At 38.0% G+C, this 16,916-nt stretch overlaps 1 protein-coding gene across 1 annotated transcript in view; it reads left to right on the forward strand.

Annotated features, from left to right (window-relative positions):
• The window catches only part of LOC105057763 (protein HUA2-LIKE 3), a 35,195-nt gene that overhangs the window by 15,174 nt on the left and 3,105 nt on the right, over nt 1-16,916 (forward strand). Inside the window, exons 3-7 of the mRNA XM_010940453.3 lie at nt 2,184-4,319; nt 5,171-5,636; nt 10,344-10,452; nt 10,549-10,661; nt 10,799-10,986. Of these exons, the coding sequence (XP_010938755.1) occupies nt 2,184-4,319; nt 5,171-5,636; nt 10,344-10,452; nt 10,549-10,661; nt 10,799-10,986 (3,012 nt within the window). The remainder of the gene's footprint in view (nt 1-2,183; nt 4,320-5,170; nt 5,637-10,343; nt 10,453-10,548; nt 10,662-10,798; nt 10,987-16,916) is intronic.

The raw sequence follows: 16,916 nt of genomic DNA on the forward strand, positions 1-16,916 counted from the left end.
ATACGATATTTTCTTGATACTCATTGTCATTTCTTTTTTAAAAACATAATATGGGATGCACATGTCCGCTCTTTACCCATCATTGCATTATATTCGTGACTAATAGGAGCACAATTGAAAGATGCTGTGACTGAATTTTTTTTCTCATTTCTTTTTTGATAATCTTGTTATCTATAGGATACAAGAAAGCAGTTAGGACTCGATGATGGCTTAAATCTGATATTGCTGATGCATTCAACATTTTGATTCTCTATCTGATGTTCGATGTGGATGTTGTATGTTATTGTGTTGATCCCGTGTTCATTCTAAACTGGTCCTTAACGTGTTTGCTAGAGAACCAGTCAGCTTTCCTATTTCAATACTGCTGAAAGTTGTGTCATCTATCAACTGATGATTCAAATCCCTTTTAAATTGCTAGTAATCTCTTCTGTTCTAGTTTGGCTAATCTTTATTATCAATTGTTGTCTGCATACCAGTTTATAAATTTGCCGTTATGTTAATCCTGTTATCAACTTGACATCCGCTATTCTTTTCTAAACAAAGGCAGTGCTTCTATGTGGTTACTCCCTGTTCATCTGTATCCACTATAAACTGGCCAAGAAATTTCAAGTTGATCCTTGATTATATCCAATAGACCAATAAAATGACATCATGGCATATTTCATAAGATATTGCACCTATACTCATTCATTATTGTGCATTTGTGTTGTCAAGGATTCAGGTCTCGGCGAGATGTCCCGCAGGACACCGAGATGGGATGCCATCCCATGTGTCGGGACATGGCCATCTTGCTAATGTCTTAGCGTCCCAATCGAGACATCTTGGGACATCCCCTGTCCTAAGTGTCGGGATGGGGCTAGACGGCGGCACGTCCCATTCCATGGGAAAATCGGAACAGTTGCATCCTACGGGATTTAAAACCTTGTGTGTTGTTCATATAATATATATAGTTTGTGTGTTTTAATCATGTTTTGTGCTTGTGTTTTTCTTGTGTATTGTAAAATATGTAAGATTTTAATCATGTGTTGTTTCTTGTGTGCGCTCGCACGTGCTTGCGCACATGCATGTGTGCATGTGCATGTTTTTTATGTTGTAAAACATGTAATATATATAATTTGTGTTTTAATCTTGTTGTGTGAGTTTGTTTTTGTATTGTAAAATGTATAGTCTGTATAAGTTGTGACCAAGGTTTCCTGTACCGGTATCGGTGGCCGGATTGGTCGGCCGGCGGTACGATACGGCACGCCTTCATTCCGTTCCGAACCGAGGTGAACCGACGAAGAAAATCGGAAAAGAAAAAGAGAGAAAGAGAGAGAAATAGAGAGAGAGAGAGGGAGGAAGGAAAAAAAAGAAGGAAGGGGATCTGTCGGAGGGGCCACCAGAGGCCCTCCGGCGGACAGCCGTGGCCGTCGGGCGGCGGAACGGCCTCCCACGGCTCCGCGCGGGGAACAGGGGCGATCCGTCCCTGTTTCTCATTTTTTTTTTTAAAGCTTTTTCAAAATGAAGTCGGCAAGTGGTTTGCCGACTTAATTAAGTGAAGTCGGCAAACCACTTGCCGACTTCGTTTTGAAAAAGTTTTTTTTTAAAAAAAATTCGAGAAACAGGGGCGATCCGCCCCTATTCCCCGCGCGGAGCCGCGGGAGGCCATTCTACCGCCCGACGGCCATGGTTGCCCGCCGGAGGGCCTCCGGCGGCCCCTCCGGCGGATCTCCTTTTTCTTCCTTTCTCCCTCTCTCTCTCTATTTCTCTCTCTTCCTCTCTTTTTCTTCCCGACAACGGCATGTACCATTTTGCATGCTGGAACCGTCTCGGTTTCCCATCGGGACGGTTCGACATGTCCCGTACCGGGCGGTTCGGCCCGGTATGGCAAACCCTAGTTGTGACATTTTGATCATGTTGTCTGCATGATACTTGGTTTACTATTGTGACATTGTTAACTTTGGAACTTTGGATTACTAACTGCAAAACTTTGTAGTCATAAAATCAATTATTGGTCATGAGTTTACTATTCAATGGTGCCAGCATACATTTTCTTTGGGGGGAAAAAAACTTTTGTTTTAATACCTGCTTGTCATAGCTCAGTCAATAATTCAGTCATTGTACTTTTTGATTTGATTATCGATGCTTAGGCTTTGCTAGTCTTATTTATTATAATCTTATTGGTGTGGAATTTGGTTATGCAGAGCCTTTTGCAACTATGCTGATATTGAAGCTTTCACAGAGGAGAAAAAGAAATCTCTTTTAGTCAAGCGCCAGGGTAAAGGGGCCGATTTTGTCCGTGCAGTTGATGAAATAATTGATGTCTATGAAACTTTAAAGAAGCAGATCTGTGATGAGTTTATTTCGAGGGATGAGGACATTGCACCAAATGATGGAAATTTGGAAACTAATAGAAGTAATTCTTTCAGAAAGAGCCCAGAACATAGTTCTCATATTGCAGATGACCAGAAGTTGGATGTCGTATGTGCGATAGCAAGCCATGATGTATTCAGTTCTGAAGAAATTTCTGCAGCCTCAAAGGAAGGCAATCCTCACAATATAAATTCAGCAATTGATGAGCCAGCTGAGAGGGTCTCGATCCTTGATCAACTTAAGCAGAGTCCTTTGGCTACTATTACAACTTCAAGAAAGAAGAGATTGATAGATGCTTCACCGCAGAGTTTTATTGCTCAGAAAGGATTAACATCCCTTCGAAGGTCTAGAAGTTCTTCTACTGGTGATCCCCCAGAAGTTAAAGACTTAGATATGCTATGTAATGACTCTGACTTAGCTGGTGATAATGCGACTACTGATGGAGTGCAGGAAGAGTCTTTGATAAATAAGAGTGCCGAAAACATGCCATGCACCCCATATTTCCATGATGTGGCTGTGCCAGTTACTACAGTTTTGGCTAAAAATGGTAGCAGAGAGGATACTGCATCTGACATAGCTGCGTTGAGATCTGAAGCCAATAATCTGAATGAAGAGGCTGTACTTGATTCTGATAAAATTGAAGTCACTGCAAATGGGTGCTTGGAGAATGAAGTTAGGCAGAATGGACAACTTGACCTCCCCATGAAGACGGTAATCTTTAAGAAAAAAAGGAAACCAAACAGGAAGCGGGCATCTAATAGTACAGAATGTGCTATATTGGACAAGTATACAGAAGTGCATGTTGATCCATGTCGAAGCCTTTCAGAGTCTCCAAATTCTCGTGGTGAAATAAGTGAAACAGATCATAAAGCAGATGGAGATAAACACCTTCCTTTGGTGAAAAGAGCAAGGGTTCGAATGGGTAAACCACCTGCAGAGGAGAAACGGTTTGATGATCTTGTTGGCGCTAATGAGAAATCAGAAGTGACAGTGACGATAAATAACTGTGATAAATGTTCTACATGCACGAGTTCTGGAAATAATTTTCCCAATGGGACATCTCTAGGGGTCAAAGAAGACTCAAATTCATCTCCCATAAATGATTATTCTCGTCCTTCAGGAAGAGATCTTATGCTATGGAAGTCTAAAAGGTTTCCACTGAAGGGTTTTACATTAGATGTTGAAGCAGCTTTGCCTCCATCAAAACGCCTACATCGTGCTTTGGAAGCTATGTCCGCTAATGCTGCTGAAGATTCAGATGATTGTCCCAAAGCCCCAAGGCCAATGGAAATGATGCCCAATGGCTGCATGGTGTCTCCCAAGACAAATTCACTCCATCTTTCTACTTATGGGAACATCGAGAACCCTACAAGATTGCATGATACCCCATATTCTGAATGTAATGCATTGAACATGAGTGTATCTGGAATGTGCTCACAAAATTTGGATGTACCTACAATAGCTTCTTCAGAAGTGAAAACTGATGACATCAATTCTGAAGATTTAAGGGATCATCATGGTAAACATTGCAATGAAATCCTTGTGGATGTTAAAAACTGTGATGGCTCATCTATGTCTAAAATAGTTGATGCTGATATACGTTTCAAGAGTTTGCAACCTTGTTCTTTCAGGTTAACTGAGAAGCAGGTTAATCTGACTAACTGGGAAGGTATGCCCGATCAATTATCATTATCTTTAGGAAAAGTAAATGAGAATGAGATTCTGCAACCAAAAGAGAAATGCCTGCACTCTCCTATGGGCAATATAAGTGGAGATCGAACAGCGGAACCAACCATACAGAAGCCGACCTCTGTTTTGGATATTAAAGGGGGAAGCGATTCCTTCTCTGCTGTTGAAGCTTTCATGATTATATCGACTACAAATGGCAGTTATACAACAAGTGGGACATCTAAGCCTACAAAGTCTTCTAGCATTCAATCTGATGAAGACAGTCAAATCCGTGACATGTAAGGTTTTATTCTTCAAATATGTTTATACTTGCAAACTAGGACTGATCCTGCAATCTCAAACTTGTAAATGCTTTGATTAGTCTCTGAGCAGTAACATACCTTCAGGCGATATTCTTTTGTTAATTCTTGCTTTTCTATTAACAAATTAGTGGCTAGCATGTTAGGGTTCCTGTATTAGATTGCTATTTGTTCCATTTATCAAGCTCAATGTAGGAAAGCTGGATGGTTATCATCTGCCAAGTTATAGATGTCATCAATCATCATTCACGTGAGTTTACAACATTCATCTAAATTGGCCTTTGAGTTGGATTCTGTTCATTTATTTTCACGTGGTGGACATTTGGCATGGGGCATGGTGTTCGCTTGAAGATCTTGTATATGAAATTTAGTGCTTCAAAGGTTTAAATTAATTATATTGGTACCTGCATAGGTACCTTTACTGGTACAATAAGGTACCATTTCAGTGCTGTATATGTCTCATGGTGCAAGGCAACAAAAATAGAGGTAAAAATGATGTGTTGCTACTGTAGCATTACTGGTGACTTATTGGTATGATCCAGTATGGGAAATACGGACAAATACATAATTAAATCCTTGACTGGACCTACTGTATTAATTTCACATCTGTGGGATCTTATTACACAAGATACTAATGGACATAATGGTATAAGATGCACGGGAATGATCCTGAGACTGTTGCCAGGAAATACACCCACATACATATATTTTAATGTGATAACTGAAACTTTGTATTAGCACCTTAAGATGTGTCTTTGTCCCCTCTCCCTGATTTATTTAAAAATTTTCTTTCCAATTCATTAATGGCATTTTTTGTCTTGGCATTATAGGGAGGATGTTGCAAGGGAAGTCAGATGCAGGGTAACTTCGAGGGATCAGTGTATTTCTCCTGATTTGATGCCCATGAAAGATTTGATTGCTGCTGCCCAGGCTAAGCGATTTTTGTCTCGGTCTACTTCATTTTCCGATAACTCTGTAGATTATAAGGTTGAGGCTGTGATAAGTCCATCTTTAGTCTACAAGGAAGATTCTTTGGGAAAAGTTTCACCCTCAAATCCCATGATCAATCATACATCTGCTATAGATGATAGACTTCAACCTCTAAGAAATAGTAGCAGAAGTCCTCATGGTGGTCTGCGACAGAAAAGCTTAAGCAAATTAACTGACCTTGCAGAACCCAATGCTGCAAGGAAATCTTTTGAAGCTTTGCTTTGTACGTTAACAAGAACAAAAGAGAGTATAGGTCGAGCAACACGCCTTGCTATCGAGTGTGCTAAATATGGGATCGCTGGGGAGGTTAGATCATGCTCTTTTACTCTTTATTTATTTTCCTTCTACCTTACCGTGAGATTGTTGCTTCTTGGGGGTGTAAAGTAGACATGATTATGTGCTTTCCTGAATACATTTTTAGCTGTGATTATATTTGGGCGTATAGAGTTTGATGACTAATTTGTACTAATCCTTGCTGCTACTGAAAGAGTTTACTTTAAATTTTAAATTATATTTTGTAGTATCTTGAATGTTAAAGTATGTTATATGTTTTATTGTATATAGACTGTTGAGGTGTACCGTTCAGTTGAGAAGTTATTATTATTATTTTTTTCAAGAAGCATGCATGTTTCATGTCATGGTATAGCTTTGCCAACTACTGTTTTGCCGGATTTGCCACTTAAAAAACTATGAATATATATTCTTATTCTTCAGCTGCACATGTTAAACACTTTTGCCCCTACTTTCAGCTGGTTTGCGTAAAACCCAAGTAAATTTACTATTTTCAAAATCTGTCCCTTAACGACTATAAAAAATATAAGCGCATAAAAAATTATACGTAAAAGATTGCTAGACTGATTGATTCATGAATAATCCTTCCGAAACAATTCCATTCATGATATTTTACATTGGAGAGAAAGGGATAATGATGTGGCACATGATAGAAGTGTCAAGGGCACCTTAAAAATGTATGGTTAAACACTTCATGTGCTGAAAATATAGAGCCATCACTTGCATCTGGTGCCCTTTGAAGACACAGTAAAAATCCACGCAAAGTGCTGATACTTATAGTTGATGTGGCAATACACTATCTTGTGGTGCCATGAACATGTTCAGATATGTCATATTCAAGTGTTTAATAGTGTTGTCGGTCATCATGTTGGGAACTAAAAAATTGAATTCTCTAGGTAACATTGATTGCCCGCATTTGTTCTGGTGGAGTTACAATATTCTCTGAATTATTGAAAATTTCTTGAATTATTTTTAGTCTTCTCTTGGCTGAATTGTTCTCGAAAAATGAATAAATCCTGAACCAGTCAATTCTTGAATTATACACGAATTTTATGATTTATTCACTAGTTGTTCATGATTAATTTAAAAAATATGTTGCAAGTTAATGATACTATAGATTGTTGCCAACACTGGCTATTATTTGTTATTTTGCTTATCCTATACTTATTTCAAATTAAAAGTTTATAAGTATTTTAGAAATATCATGTTTTTTTTTCCAGTTTTATTATTTTCTAATTCTTTGTTGTTTGAATTTTCAAACTTTTGATGAATTTGCCAGATTCTTTCTAGATTTTGAATAATTATCTCTAGCTGAAGTATTTCTGATAAAGATTCAGGTCTTGGTGAGACGTCCCGTGGGACACTAGGATACCTTCCATTATGTTGGGAAGGGCCGTCCCACTAATGTCTCAGCATTTTCAATCCTTGGCTTGTTGGAAAAGTTGATTACTAAGATGGAAAGCTATTCAAAAAAACAAAAACATGGATTTCAGAATGCAGAGTCCCTATAGTCCAAGAGTGAAAAGAGGTCGGTGTTGAGGCAACAATATAAAAGATTGTGTCAATGATCCAAGAACTGATCAATAGCGACTATACTGAACTGGACTGGTGACAGGCTGGTTTTGGGATGCAGGCTTGGACCAACTGGCGCAAACAGGCACCTGCTGATGTCCCTCTAGTATGGTATTTGTATTAGACCATTATCGACCTGTATTGAGCAAAAAAGGGTGAAATAGCCCCCTTTTTGTTTTCTTCCAGTACCAATCTGCACCGGTACCATAGTGGACACAAACATGATTGATGCATGAATGGTTGTGTAGATTTAATTACTTTGGATTGAATACACATAAAAATTGAAGGCAAAACAGAAAAGGCTGCCATTTGCCATCTGTATTCACTTTGTTCTCATGCATTCTGTACTTTATGATCCATCAATTGTTTACCCTTCTATTTACTTGGTTAGGCAATCTTCTGAGCTAGTAAGTATTGCGCAAGCATCCCTTTATGATATCGAAATCTCTTTCATTCCACGAAATTTTGTGAGTAATTTTTGCTTGAAGAAAATTGCATTTTTGTGGTAATTTTTGCTTGCAGAAAATCATATTTTTGAGGTATTGAATGATAAAACTTAAGAATACATTGTTTCAAAAGCATACCTTCAATTCTTTTTTGTCATATGAATGGAGAACAATCTCCACTGAAATCTATCCTATAGGTTTACTATGTTAAGGCCTTCTAGTTCCATGTGTTCCACATAATATCTTCGATTCTCATCTCAGGTCCAGGTCTGAATATTTGCATTCCAATTTAGTCCAAATCTGAAGGTTTGCTTTATTTGCAGATAGGAAACTTGATCTTGACTCATTTGACTTTTCACATTTATACATAGTTATTGGCTGAGCTTCTTTTTTTGGGAATCTTGCCCTCCTGAATTTGTTTGTGGCACTTGCAATTCTCTCTTTGATATGAATGTTTGTTCATTCAGTGCTGTAATTTTTTCTTTTTCAAAATCTTTAAGTTTTATTAGATGTTTGTCTGTCCCCTTTTTTCTTCTTTATCTTTGAGTCCTTACAGATGCGATGGGTGAAGTTCCTCGAAAACAATCACCCAGTTAGTAGCAAATAATAGGAGGGGTTTCTTAGATGTTCCTCTCCAGGGTTTTCTGTACCATGCCGAATCGGCCCGTACATCCCGTATTGGTTTGGCCAGCGAAGTTGGTATATCGGAGGAGGGAGAGGGAAAGAGAAAGAGAGGGAAAGTGAGAAAGAGAGAGAGAGAGGGAGGAGGAGAGGGAGGGAAACCTCGGCCGTCGGAGGGCTTCTGTGCCCAATTATCGTCCGATAGGGCTTTTACAAGAGCGAGAGTTCAGGGGGGGAGCGATGTACCATAGGCCAGCGGAAGGGCCATCGGTATTTGTCGGGTAGCCGCCGTGGCCAACGGACGGTGAAAACGGGCACGCAGAGCCGCAGCTGTGGAATAGGGGCGACAGCCCCTGTTCATCGCCCTTTTTTAAAAACGAAGATGAATAGTGAAGCCGGTAATCTGTTTGCTGGCTTCACTTTGAAATTTTAAAAAAAAAAAGACAACAGTGAAACCGGCAATTAGATTGCCGGCTTCACTTAAGTGAAGCTGGCAAACCAATTGCTGGCTTCAACTATTTTGGCCTTTTTTAAAAAAAATAGCCGGACATCCTTGTTTCACGTTTGTGGTAAGTGAAGCAGGCAAACCAATTGCTGGCTTCAACTATTTTGGTCTTTTTTTAAAAAAATAGCCGGACGCCCCTGTTTCACGCTCGCGGCACCGTGCGCGTGGACTGCATTGTCCGGCAGCCCCTCCGACTCCTCCCTCCTTTTCTTTCTTCCTCCCCCTCTCTCTTTCTCTCTTTTTCTTCTCCCGGTTCGGGTCCTTTGCCTTGGTCGGTTTGCATCGGTCCGGTACGGTATGGAACCGTACCATACCATACCACTGGCCGGCCGATACGGCCGCCGGTACCAGTTCCGAAAATCTTGTTCCTTTCTCTCTCTCTCTCTCTCACACACACCCCCCCCCCTCAGTTACACACTCAGCTCAGCTCAAATGGTCACATAATTAAGCACGACTTCCTTGATGTCATTACTGGTTCTTAATCTAATTGTGCCTCGTGATCATACTATGGGTATAAATTGGTGTGGTGGCTTATATCTGGATTAGCTCTTGCTTGCAAATGTTTGCTTCTCTATATTAATTAGCTGCCCCTTTTAGTGTGTTATACCTGGATAGGTAGCCCTTGTTGATTCGGTGAGCTCGTAATGTGGGACTTGATACATGAGATAGAGCAATCATTCTTTTTGTCCGATGTGGTTTCATGTGCTTTGTCTCTGCTGGAACTCTATCATGGTTGAAGGGAAAATCTCGCCACATTTCACGACACTTCTTTCGTTTATTTTGTCTTTTACGATTGGATTCTCTTGGTTGAAAATCGTGCAAGTTGATTTTGCTTCTTATAATTGTTGACTCCTGTTACTCGACTCCTGTTACTCCACTACCTGCGCCAACCCAAATGTGAAAAGCTTTCTCCATTGATGATAAACATGCATAGTTAAATTCTAAGAAATATTCATGTTCTGCTGCTCTGCTTTGCTGGTCTGTGAACTGACATCATTTTTGAGATGAATGAGTTACCTTTCACAGTTTCCTCTATGTTCCGTGCCCTCTGTTTTGTGGGCTGTAGCATCTTTCTTTCTCCTGGTGCTGCTTTTCAACGTGCATGGTTCCAAGAAATTTCTACACTGGAACCAGCAAAAGTATTTCTTTTCTTGTGTTTCATGTGGTTGTTGAGACCAACAAGTTGTCATTACTAAGCTCTTAATGATGCTCATGATCTTCTGTTTTGCTTTTCAGTAATATCGAAAGTGATGTTATAATCTTTCCCACACTAACTACATGGGTATATTAACTTGTATATCTAGCTTCAGACTTGTGAGATTCTTTCTATAACATAATTTCTTGAAGATCCCCAGCGTTGCTATAGAAGAATCTTTCTGTTTCTGAAAAGATGTTTCTGAAAAGATTTCATCTTTTCGTTCGGCCTGTTTAAATTGTAGTTAATTGCTAAAGGAGGAACATACTTCATTAGGTGCATTTGTAATTGCCTGTTATTTTTAATAATTGACCGAAATTCAATATTCTCTATCAATATTGACTTCACTTGTTTTCTGCTGCTATGTTATTTGTTCACTTTAGGTAGTTGATATTCTTCTTCAGACCCTGGAAAGAGAGTCTAACTTGTACAGAAGGGTCGACCTATTCTTCCTTGTAGATTCAATTACTCAATGCTCGCGAAGTCAAAAAGGTAGCTGTATTGCAGTTTTTGTAGCTTGTGAGCTATTTTTCCATGCTGCTTGTTAATGAATGTTAACATTTAACAAATATTCCTAAACCTTTCCAGGTGGAGCCGGAGATGTTTACCCTTCTCTTGTTCAATCAGTGCTTCCACGTTTGTTATCTGCTGCGGCACCTCCTGGAAATGCAGCACGAGAAAACCGCAGGCAGTGCCTTAAGGCGAGAACCTTCAGCCTGTCTTTCTTTCTTTCTTTTGTGTGCGCGCACGCCCGCGGCTGTGGCACATGGGTGGGCGTGGGGGGTGGGGTGATGTTCTACAATCTAATGCTTGCTGATTTTTGTATTTGTGTATAAAGGTTTTGAGATTATGGCTTGAGAGAAAAACCCTTCCAGAATGCATTATCCGCCATCACATACGAGAGCTTGATTCTGTAAATGAAGCATCGTTTACCTGTGCTTCTTCTCGACGTCCATCAAGAAATGAGAGGGCTCTTAATGATCCTGTCAGGGAGATGGAGGGAATGCTTGTTGATGAGTATGGAAGGTGCGGTTCTCTCTCTCTCTCTCTCTCTCTCTCTCTCTCACACACACACACACACACAGTAGATTTTATGTTTAATATTTCATTGTGTGTTTATGCAAAGTGACTGGAATTATCAGGTGAAAGGAGATAATATAATAGAATATGGTTGCCTAGCTCCATCCACCCCTGTTCTGTACTCTCCATGACCCATACTACCTGATTTGTATCGAAGTTTGGCATTTGGCATGTATGCAATAGTTGTACGTATTGGTATTGGTAGAATTCTTTTGTATTCTTTATTTGAAGAAAATATAGGAGAGAACCTTAGAATTCTACATGGAATCTTCTAAAGACTATGGAGCCCTTACTCTTTTTTGCTGCCTCTTGCATATTATTCTGCTAGGGCTTGTTGAAGTAACATATGATGCCTTTGTTGGACTGGAAATGTAGTTGCAAGGAACTAATGGCTCTGGCATTGGGTCATATTGATTTATGTGTTGATGGACCAACTGTTTTAGAGTTGTGATTGTTACTTATTTTGTCATTAGTGATAGCAGATTTTCCATTGACTTCTGCATGAATATTTTTGTGATTACTGTCCATTTTAAAATAAAATTCCGGTTGTTTTATTTTGACTACTCATTACAAATCCCCTTGAAAACATTGTATCAAAGTGCATATAGCTCCATTTGAATTTGTTTTTTTTTTTTTTTTTTTTGTATATTTGATGCTAGTATCTCGAATGGTGCAGATGTGCCGATGAACTACATAGGAATCAGCTGCTCCGGTTGCTCTATAATAGAAACCTAGGATCTTATTGAAACTTGCTAGAAAGTAGGAACACATAAACCGATGGGAAAAGAGGCAGGCATTGTACTCGCTTTTGCTAGAATCTTGTGTACATCATTAGTTCAAGGGTAACATAGGGATTAAATTTTGAGTATGTCAGTTGTTAAGATCTCAAAAAAAAAAAAAAAAACATCAGACATCATCGGTCAACAACTCAACATTGTCAAAAATTTTTCCAATTTATAATCATATAGTGGGCTTTATTTTTTATTTTTTTATTTTTTTACTGTTTTCTGGTGTAATTGTTTGGAGGCATTATTGGCACGATACATGCTTTGGAGAATGATTTGATTATAGTGTAGGATGGCACCATCATAGTGCATTGAACAGTTTTGTTTATGTAATGTTGCTTAGTTATATACATCAAACTTTAGAACAACTCCAACCCTAAAAAAGGTAATTTCTGTATGCTATTTTTAAAGGCTCTAATTTAAGCTTCTGATCTGACTGCATGGCATAATATCAAGTCATTGGTGTTTAAGACTAAATAGGTTGTTTTAGAGGTCTAGATGGGAATTTGAAAGGATAAGACTAAGAAATTGCTAATAAGAAAAGAGTAGAATACTGAGAACCTTGAGGGAGATAACTTATGGTGTCACAACAATAAATTGCCTGGTTATCCATGGTTGAAGGAGTTCACCTTTGAAGCATGGAGTCTCACCACGAAGGGGAGATTCTTCTTTTCATCCTTACAGTCTGAAGGTAAATTGCAATGGATGGTACCTCTCACAGAGGTACATATGGAAGTGAGAAACACATAATCCCTCCCCTTCCTGTGGATCCAAGTGCTTCTACTATGACTTGAAGAAGGTTGTTTCTTTCTTTCTAGAAGAATCTTAACATATAAAAGAAAGAAATAAAATTGAAAACATCTTACAAGATCCATGTTTAGTCCACTGTTTAACACATGGTGATGAAAATGCTATAAATGTTGGCTTCTATGCTACAACACTCGATGGCCTATGCTTTCAATCTTGGAGGGATATATGTGCTCCGCCATTAATCCAATTTGAGCCTGTCCGCCAACAGTTAATTGCTTAACAGATCTTGTGGAGGATATTTAGTCATCTAGAACTGCTTGATTGATTATACTCTTGCAGTGGTCAAGCAGTAAACAATGTAATTATCAGGATAATCTCCTCCATGCAATCATCCTTCTCCTCAAATATACCTTTACATTTAGAATATGCAATATGGAGGCCTGTCTACTCCAAAAATGATCTCTTGGTCCATGAGCTTTTTCTACCTAAAGAGACCACAAGCCTTCATATGTACTTCAATAGAAGAATAACCTCCAAGCAATCTAGTTGAATAAGGGTTTATTCATGTAAGGTTGTCCAATGTTTGAAGTTCCTACTAAAGTCTTGGAGAATGTGGTCCTCAAAATGGAAAGTGAATATCACTACTTGTTGGTGCAATAGGTCATGCACTCTTATTGAAGTCCTAAATGAAGGAATAATCATGGCACTACCTGTGTGTCTCTTAATCGATGTGTCTTATTGAACAAGGCAACATTTAGTCTCTGCAGAGAAGACTGTGCGCGCAAAATACTAGAAAAATACCAGACAGTTTCATCCTTTTTCTATCCTCCTGATTTGGTTATATAGCCTAAATTGGAAGAGTTTTTCTATCACAGGCCTATGTGATTTCATGAATATTCTTTTGGATAACAGGTTTTTTGTTGCTTAATGGTACATTAAGTCCTCAATTGAAGTTGTGAAGACCCTAGATTCAAGAATAAATTTCAATTCTTTTTTTTTGGGTATTTTTCTGATTATTTCTGCCCAAAAAGAACAAACTTGCTTCAGGGAGCTATTGATGGGCCCTAAGGATGAAGATCAACCAGGAAAGATGCAGCTTTGGAGAAGAAATCATGTGAATTTTATTAATTGCTGCCAAACTAAATTAGAACAAACTCCTCTCCTTTTTTTAAGGTTATGCTGCACTAATATTTCCAAAAATAGGATTTCCAAGAGAATGGAATTTTCCTTGTAAAAAAAAATGATAACCTAAAGTAGCAAAAAATTGTAATTCTATAGCTCATGTAGGGCTGAAAACAGATTGGATACAGATCATACTAGCATATCCACACAAAGACAAATCGGATACCGAAAATATGGATATAAGTTGAATAATTAAACTTCATGACCACAGAACTAAAGATATTATTAAGTGGATGATAAGTGAAGTTAATAGCATGTTAATGTGGTCATTTATTTTCTTTAAAACTTCATGAGTGCTATATAAATTAAATAGGATCACAAATGGAATTGGATATTTGGATACGGATCGGATAGTTGTCTATACATAGCCATATGCATTTTTCTTTAACAGATATGGATATTAGTCGGATGCTTAAATTTCTACTTATATCCAGATAGATTTGGATATGAAAATGGATCCGAACAGATATTATCCAATCCAGTTTCACCTCTAAGCTTTTGGCATAAAGCCATTAAAATCTCCTCAAATCACAATCCTTATGACTTTAGAACTTTCGCAACCAAAACTGTTAGGGCGTGTAGATAATATTGCTGCTCAAAATAGGACTATAAATTTGTTACCTGAATAGAATTTGATTACAAAATCACAGGAAATGAAAAATACATAACCTTCTTCCAGGATGTAAATATAATACTCCTGACACCCAATAAATAAATATATTAAGTAAAATAAAGTCCGATAATTAAAAATAACTGCATCTAAATCTAATTGAAACCTAAACTTCAGCATTCATTTGACTAGGGGCCAGGGCAAACCTAAAGTAGCAAAAAAAATTATAATTCTATAGCTCCTGGCATAAAAAAGCCATCAAAATCTCTTCAAAGCACAATCCTCATGACTTCAGAACTTTCTTAAAGTGAACAGAACTGTTAGGGCCTGTAGATAATATTGCTACTGAAAATAGGACTATAACTTCATAATCTGAATAGTCCCCTGATTTGATTACAAAATCACAGGAAAATGAAAAATATGTAACCTTCTTCCAGGATTTAAATATAATACTCCTGAGGCCCAATAAATAGTATATTAAGTAAAACAGAGTCCAAAAATTAAAGGTAACTAAATTTACATGTAATTGACACATACACTACATCATTCAGTTTTGACTTGGGCAACGTCAATTCTTTTCTTTGTGCATGCCTATGCACCACCATCTGTACTTCCATTGTCTCATTATTCTTTTAATCCCTGCCTGATGCTCGATTCTATATTATCTACTTACCTTCTACATAAATTATTTAGCTTTTCAAGATATAATGATCTACCATGTGCACACACACACACACACACACACACACACACACACACACACACACACGCATATATCTAATTGGACAAACTAATACAAGGTTTGCTACCCCTTGGTTTGAATAGCTATAAAAATTATGTCTATATTTCTTTTCCCTTTGGTCTCATTTGTTGTATTTGTTCTTACCCTATGGTACATACTGTGCCAGCTAGTTATGAGCCTAGCATTGCCCTGACTTATGAGGGTCCATGGTACTCCATCCGGTACCAAACTGGATGGTATAGAGTGTACCACACCAGCTTGGTACCGGTAGACGGTATGGAGTGATACGCTGAAGCGGACTCTGTACTGACATAGTGATAGGGTGGCGCCATGATCTGCACCAATATGTCATGCTTCTTTTTCCATCAACCCGCATGGACTGATATGCATATGCTTCAACCCGGTTTTGCCAATGAGCCTTTTGACATGCATGGGATGACATGATGCTTTATGTTACTGTGCATGCCATCTCATAAATGGCATAGGTGTGGCACATTATTACTTGGTACTTATATTAGAAACCCGGTGTCGAATTATGACACAAACATATTAAGGTGTCGAATTATTACACAAACATATTAATCGATTTGTCTGCCTTTTAATTGAATTAACTCATTGTCATAATTGTCAAATAGCCTAGGTGACCCCAGGTGATGGACCCTTCTATAAGCTAGGCAATAGACTGGGTTATTAGGCACCCACCAAAAATGACAAAATTTATATAAAATTTACAAAATAATTTGTACCTTCATATATTTCAATTGTTGATTAAAAATGATATTGTTCTCGATAAGCTATCAATATCACATGATTCAAGGATATGTAGCAATGCTAAGGGAAAAAATAATGCTAAAAGAAAAAAAGAAAAGTGACAATATATAGAAATCATATCAATTATATATGATGATACGACTGTTATTTAGTAGTAACAGTCGTATGTTACCTCATAGTATTATGATCATGGTAGTAACGCTAATATGTTATTACTTGCTACTATGATTATAGCAATGACACTGCTATTCTAGTACAACAAAAAAATAAAACAGAGCAAAATAAAAGATAAGCTGTTGGAAAATGAAACAATTAAGCTCTCATTTTCCTAAGATGGAAAACAAGAAAACACAACAAAAAGAGTAGAAGCCATAGTAAAATTGAATTTCCAATCCCTTCATGTGATTTGAACACATTTGAAATTCCCAGTCCAACTTGAGCTAAAATATAGAATACAAGATATGATAATAATTAACCCATCATCAATCAGTAGAACACAAATGATGACTAAAATATGGCAGGGTGAAAAATATGCAAAAGAAACTTGATAACATCAATTATAACTCCAAAATCCAAATGAGGAAAAAGTTAAAAAAAAAAAAAAAACGAAAAAAAATGCACAAACAGATGAGAGGAACAGAATCACTGTTTATTTTATCATGTCTTTTGGTTGTGGGTTAAAGACGAGGTGAACAAAGAAAGAACACTGGGATTTGAATTTAGGACCCTGTTAAACCACTGGTGGTTGGCTTTTAAATAGATGAACAACAATAATCCCCACCAATACTATGTGCTAAGTAGATGATATGTCCATATAACGGAATTTTTTCTCATGAAGACAAGTGTGAGAGAGATGCAGATTTACCTTGAGGTCCCCCTCAGATCCCCATGCCAAGCGTCTCGTGGCCCTTGGTGCCAACTGTCTCAGGAAAACAGAAAAAGTGAGAGAGATGTGGACTTATCTTGAGGTCCCTCTTGAATCACCGTTCATCTCTTGACACCAAGTGTCTCATGGTCCTTGTTTGACTCTTATAAC

Source organism: Elaeis guineensis, chromosome 14, assembly GCF_000442705.2.
Source record: "Elaeis guineensis isolate ETL-2024a chromosome 14, EG11, whole genome shotgun sequence".
In the NCBI taxonomy this organism is placed as follows: domain Eukaryota; kingdom Viridiplantae; phylum Streptophyta; class Magnoliopsida; order Arecales; family Arecaceae; genus Elaeis; species Elaeis guineensis.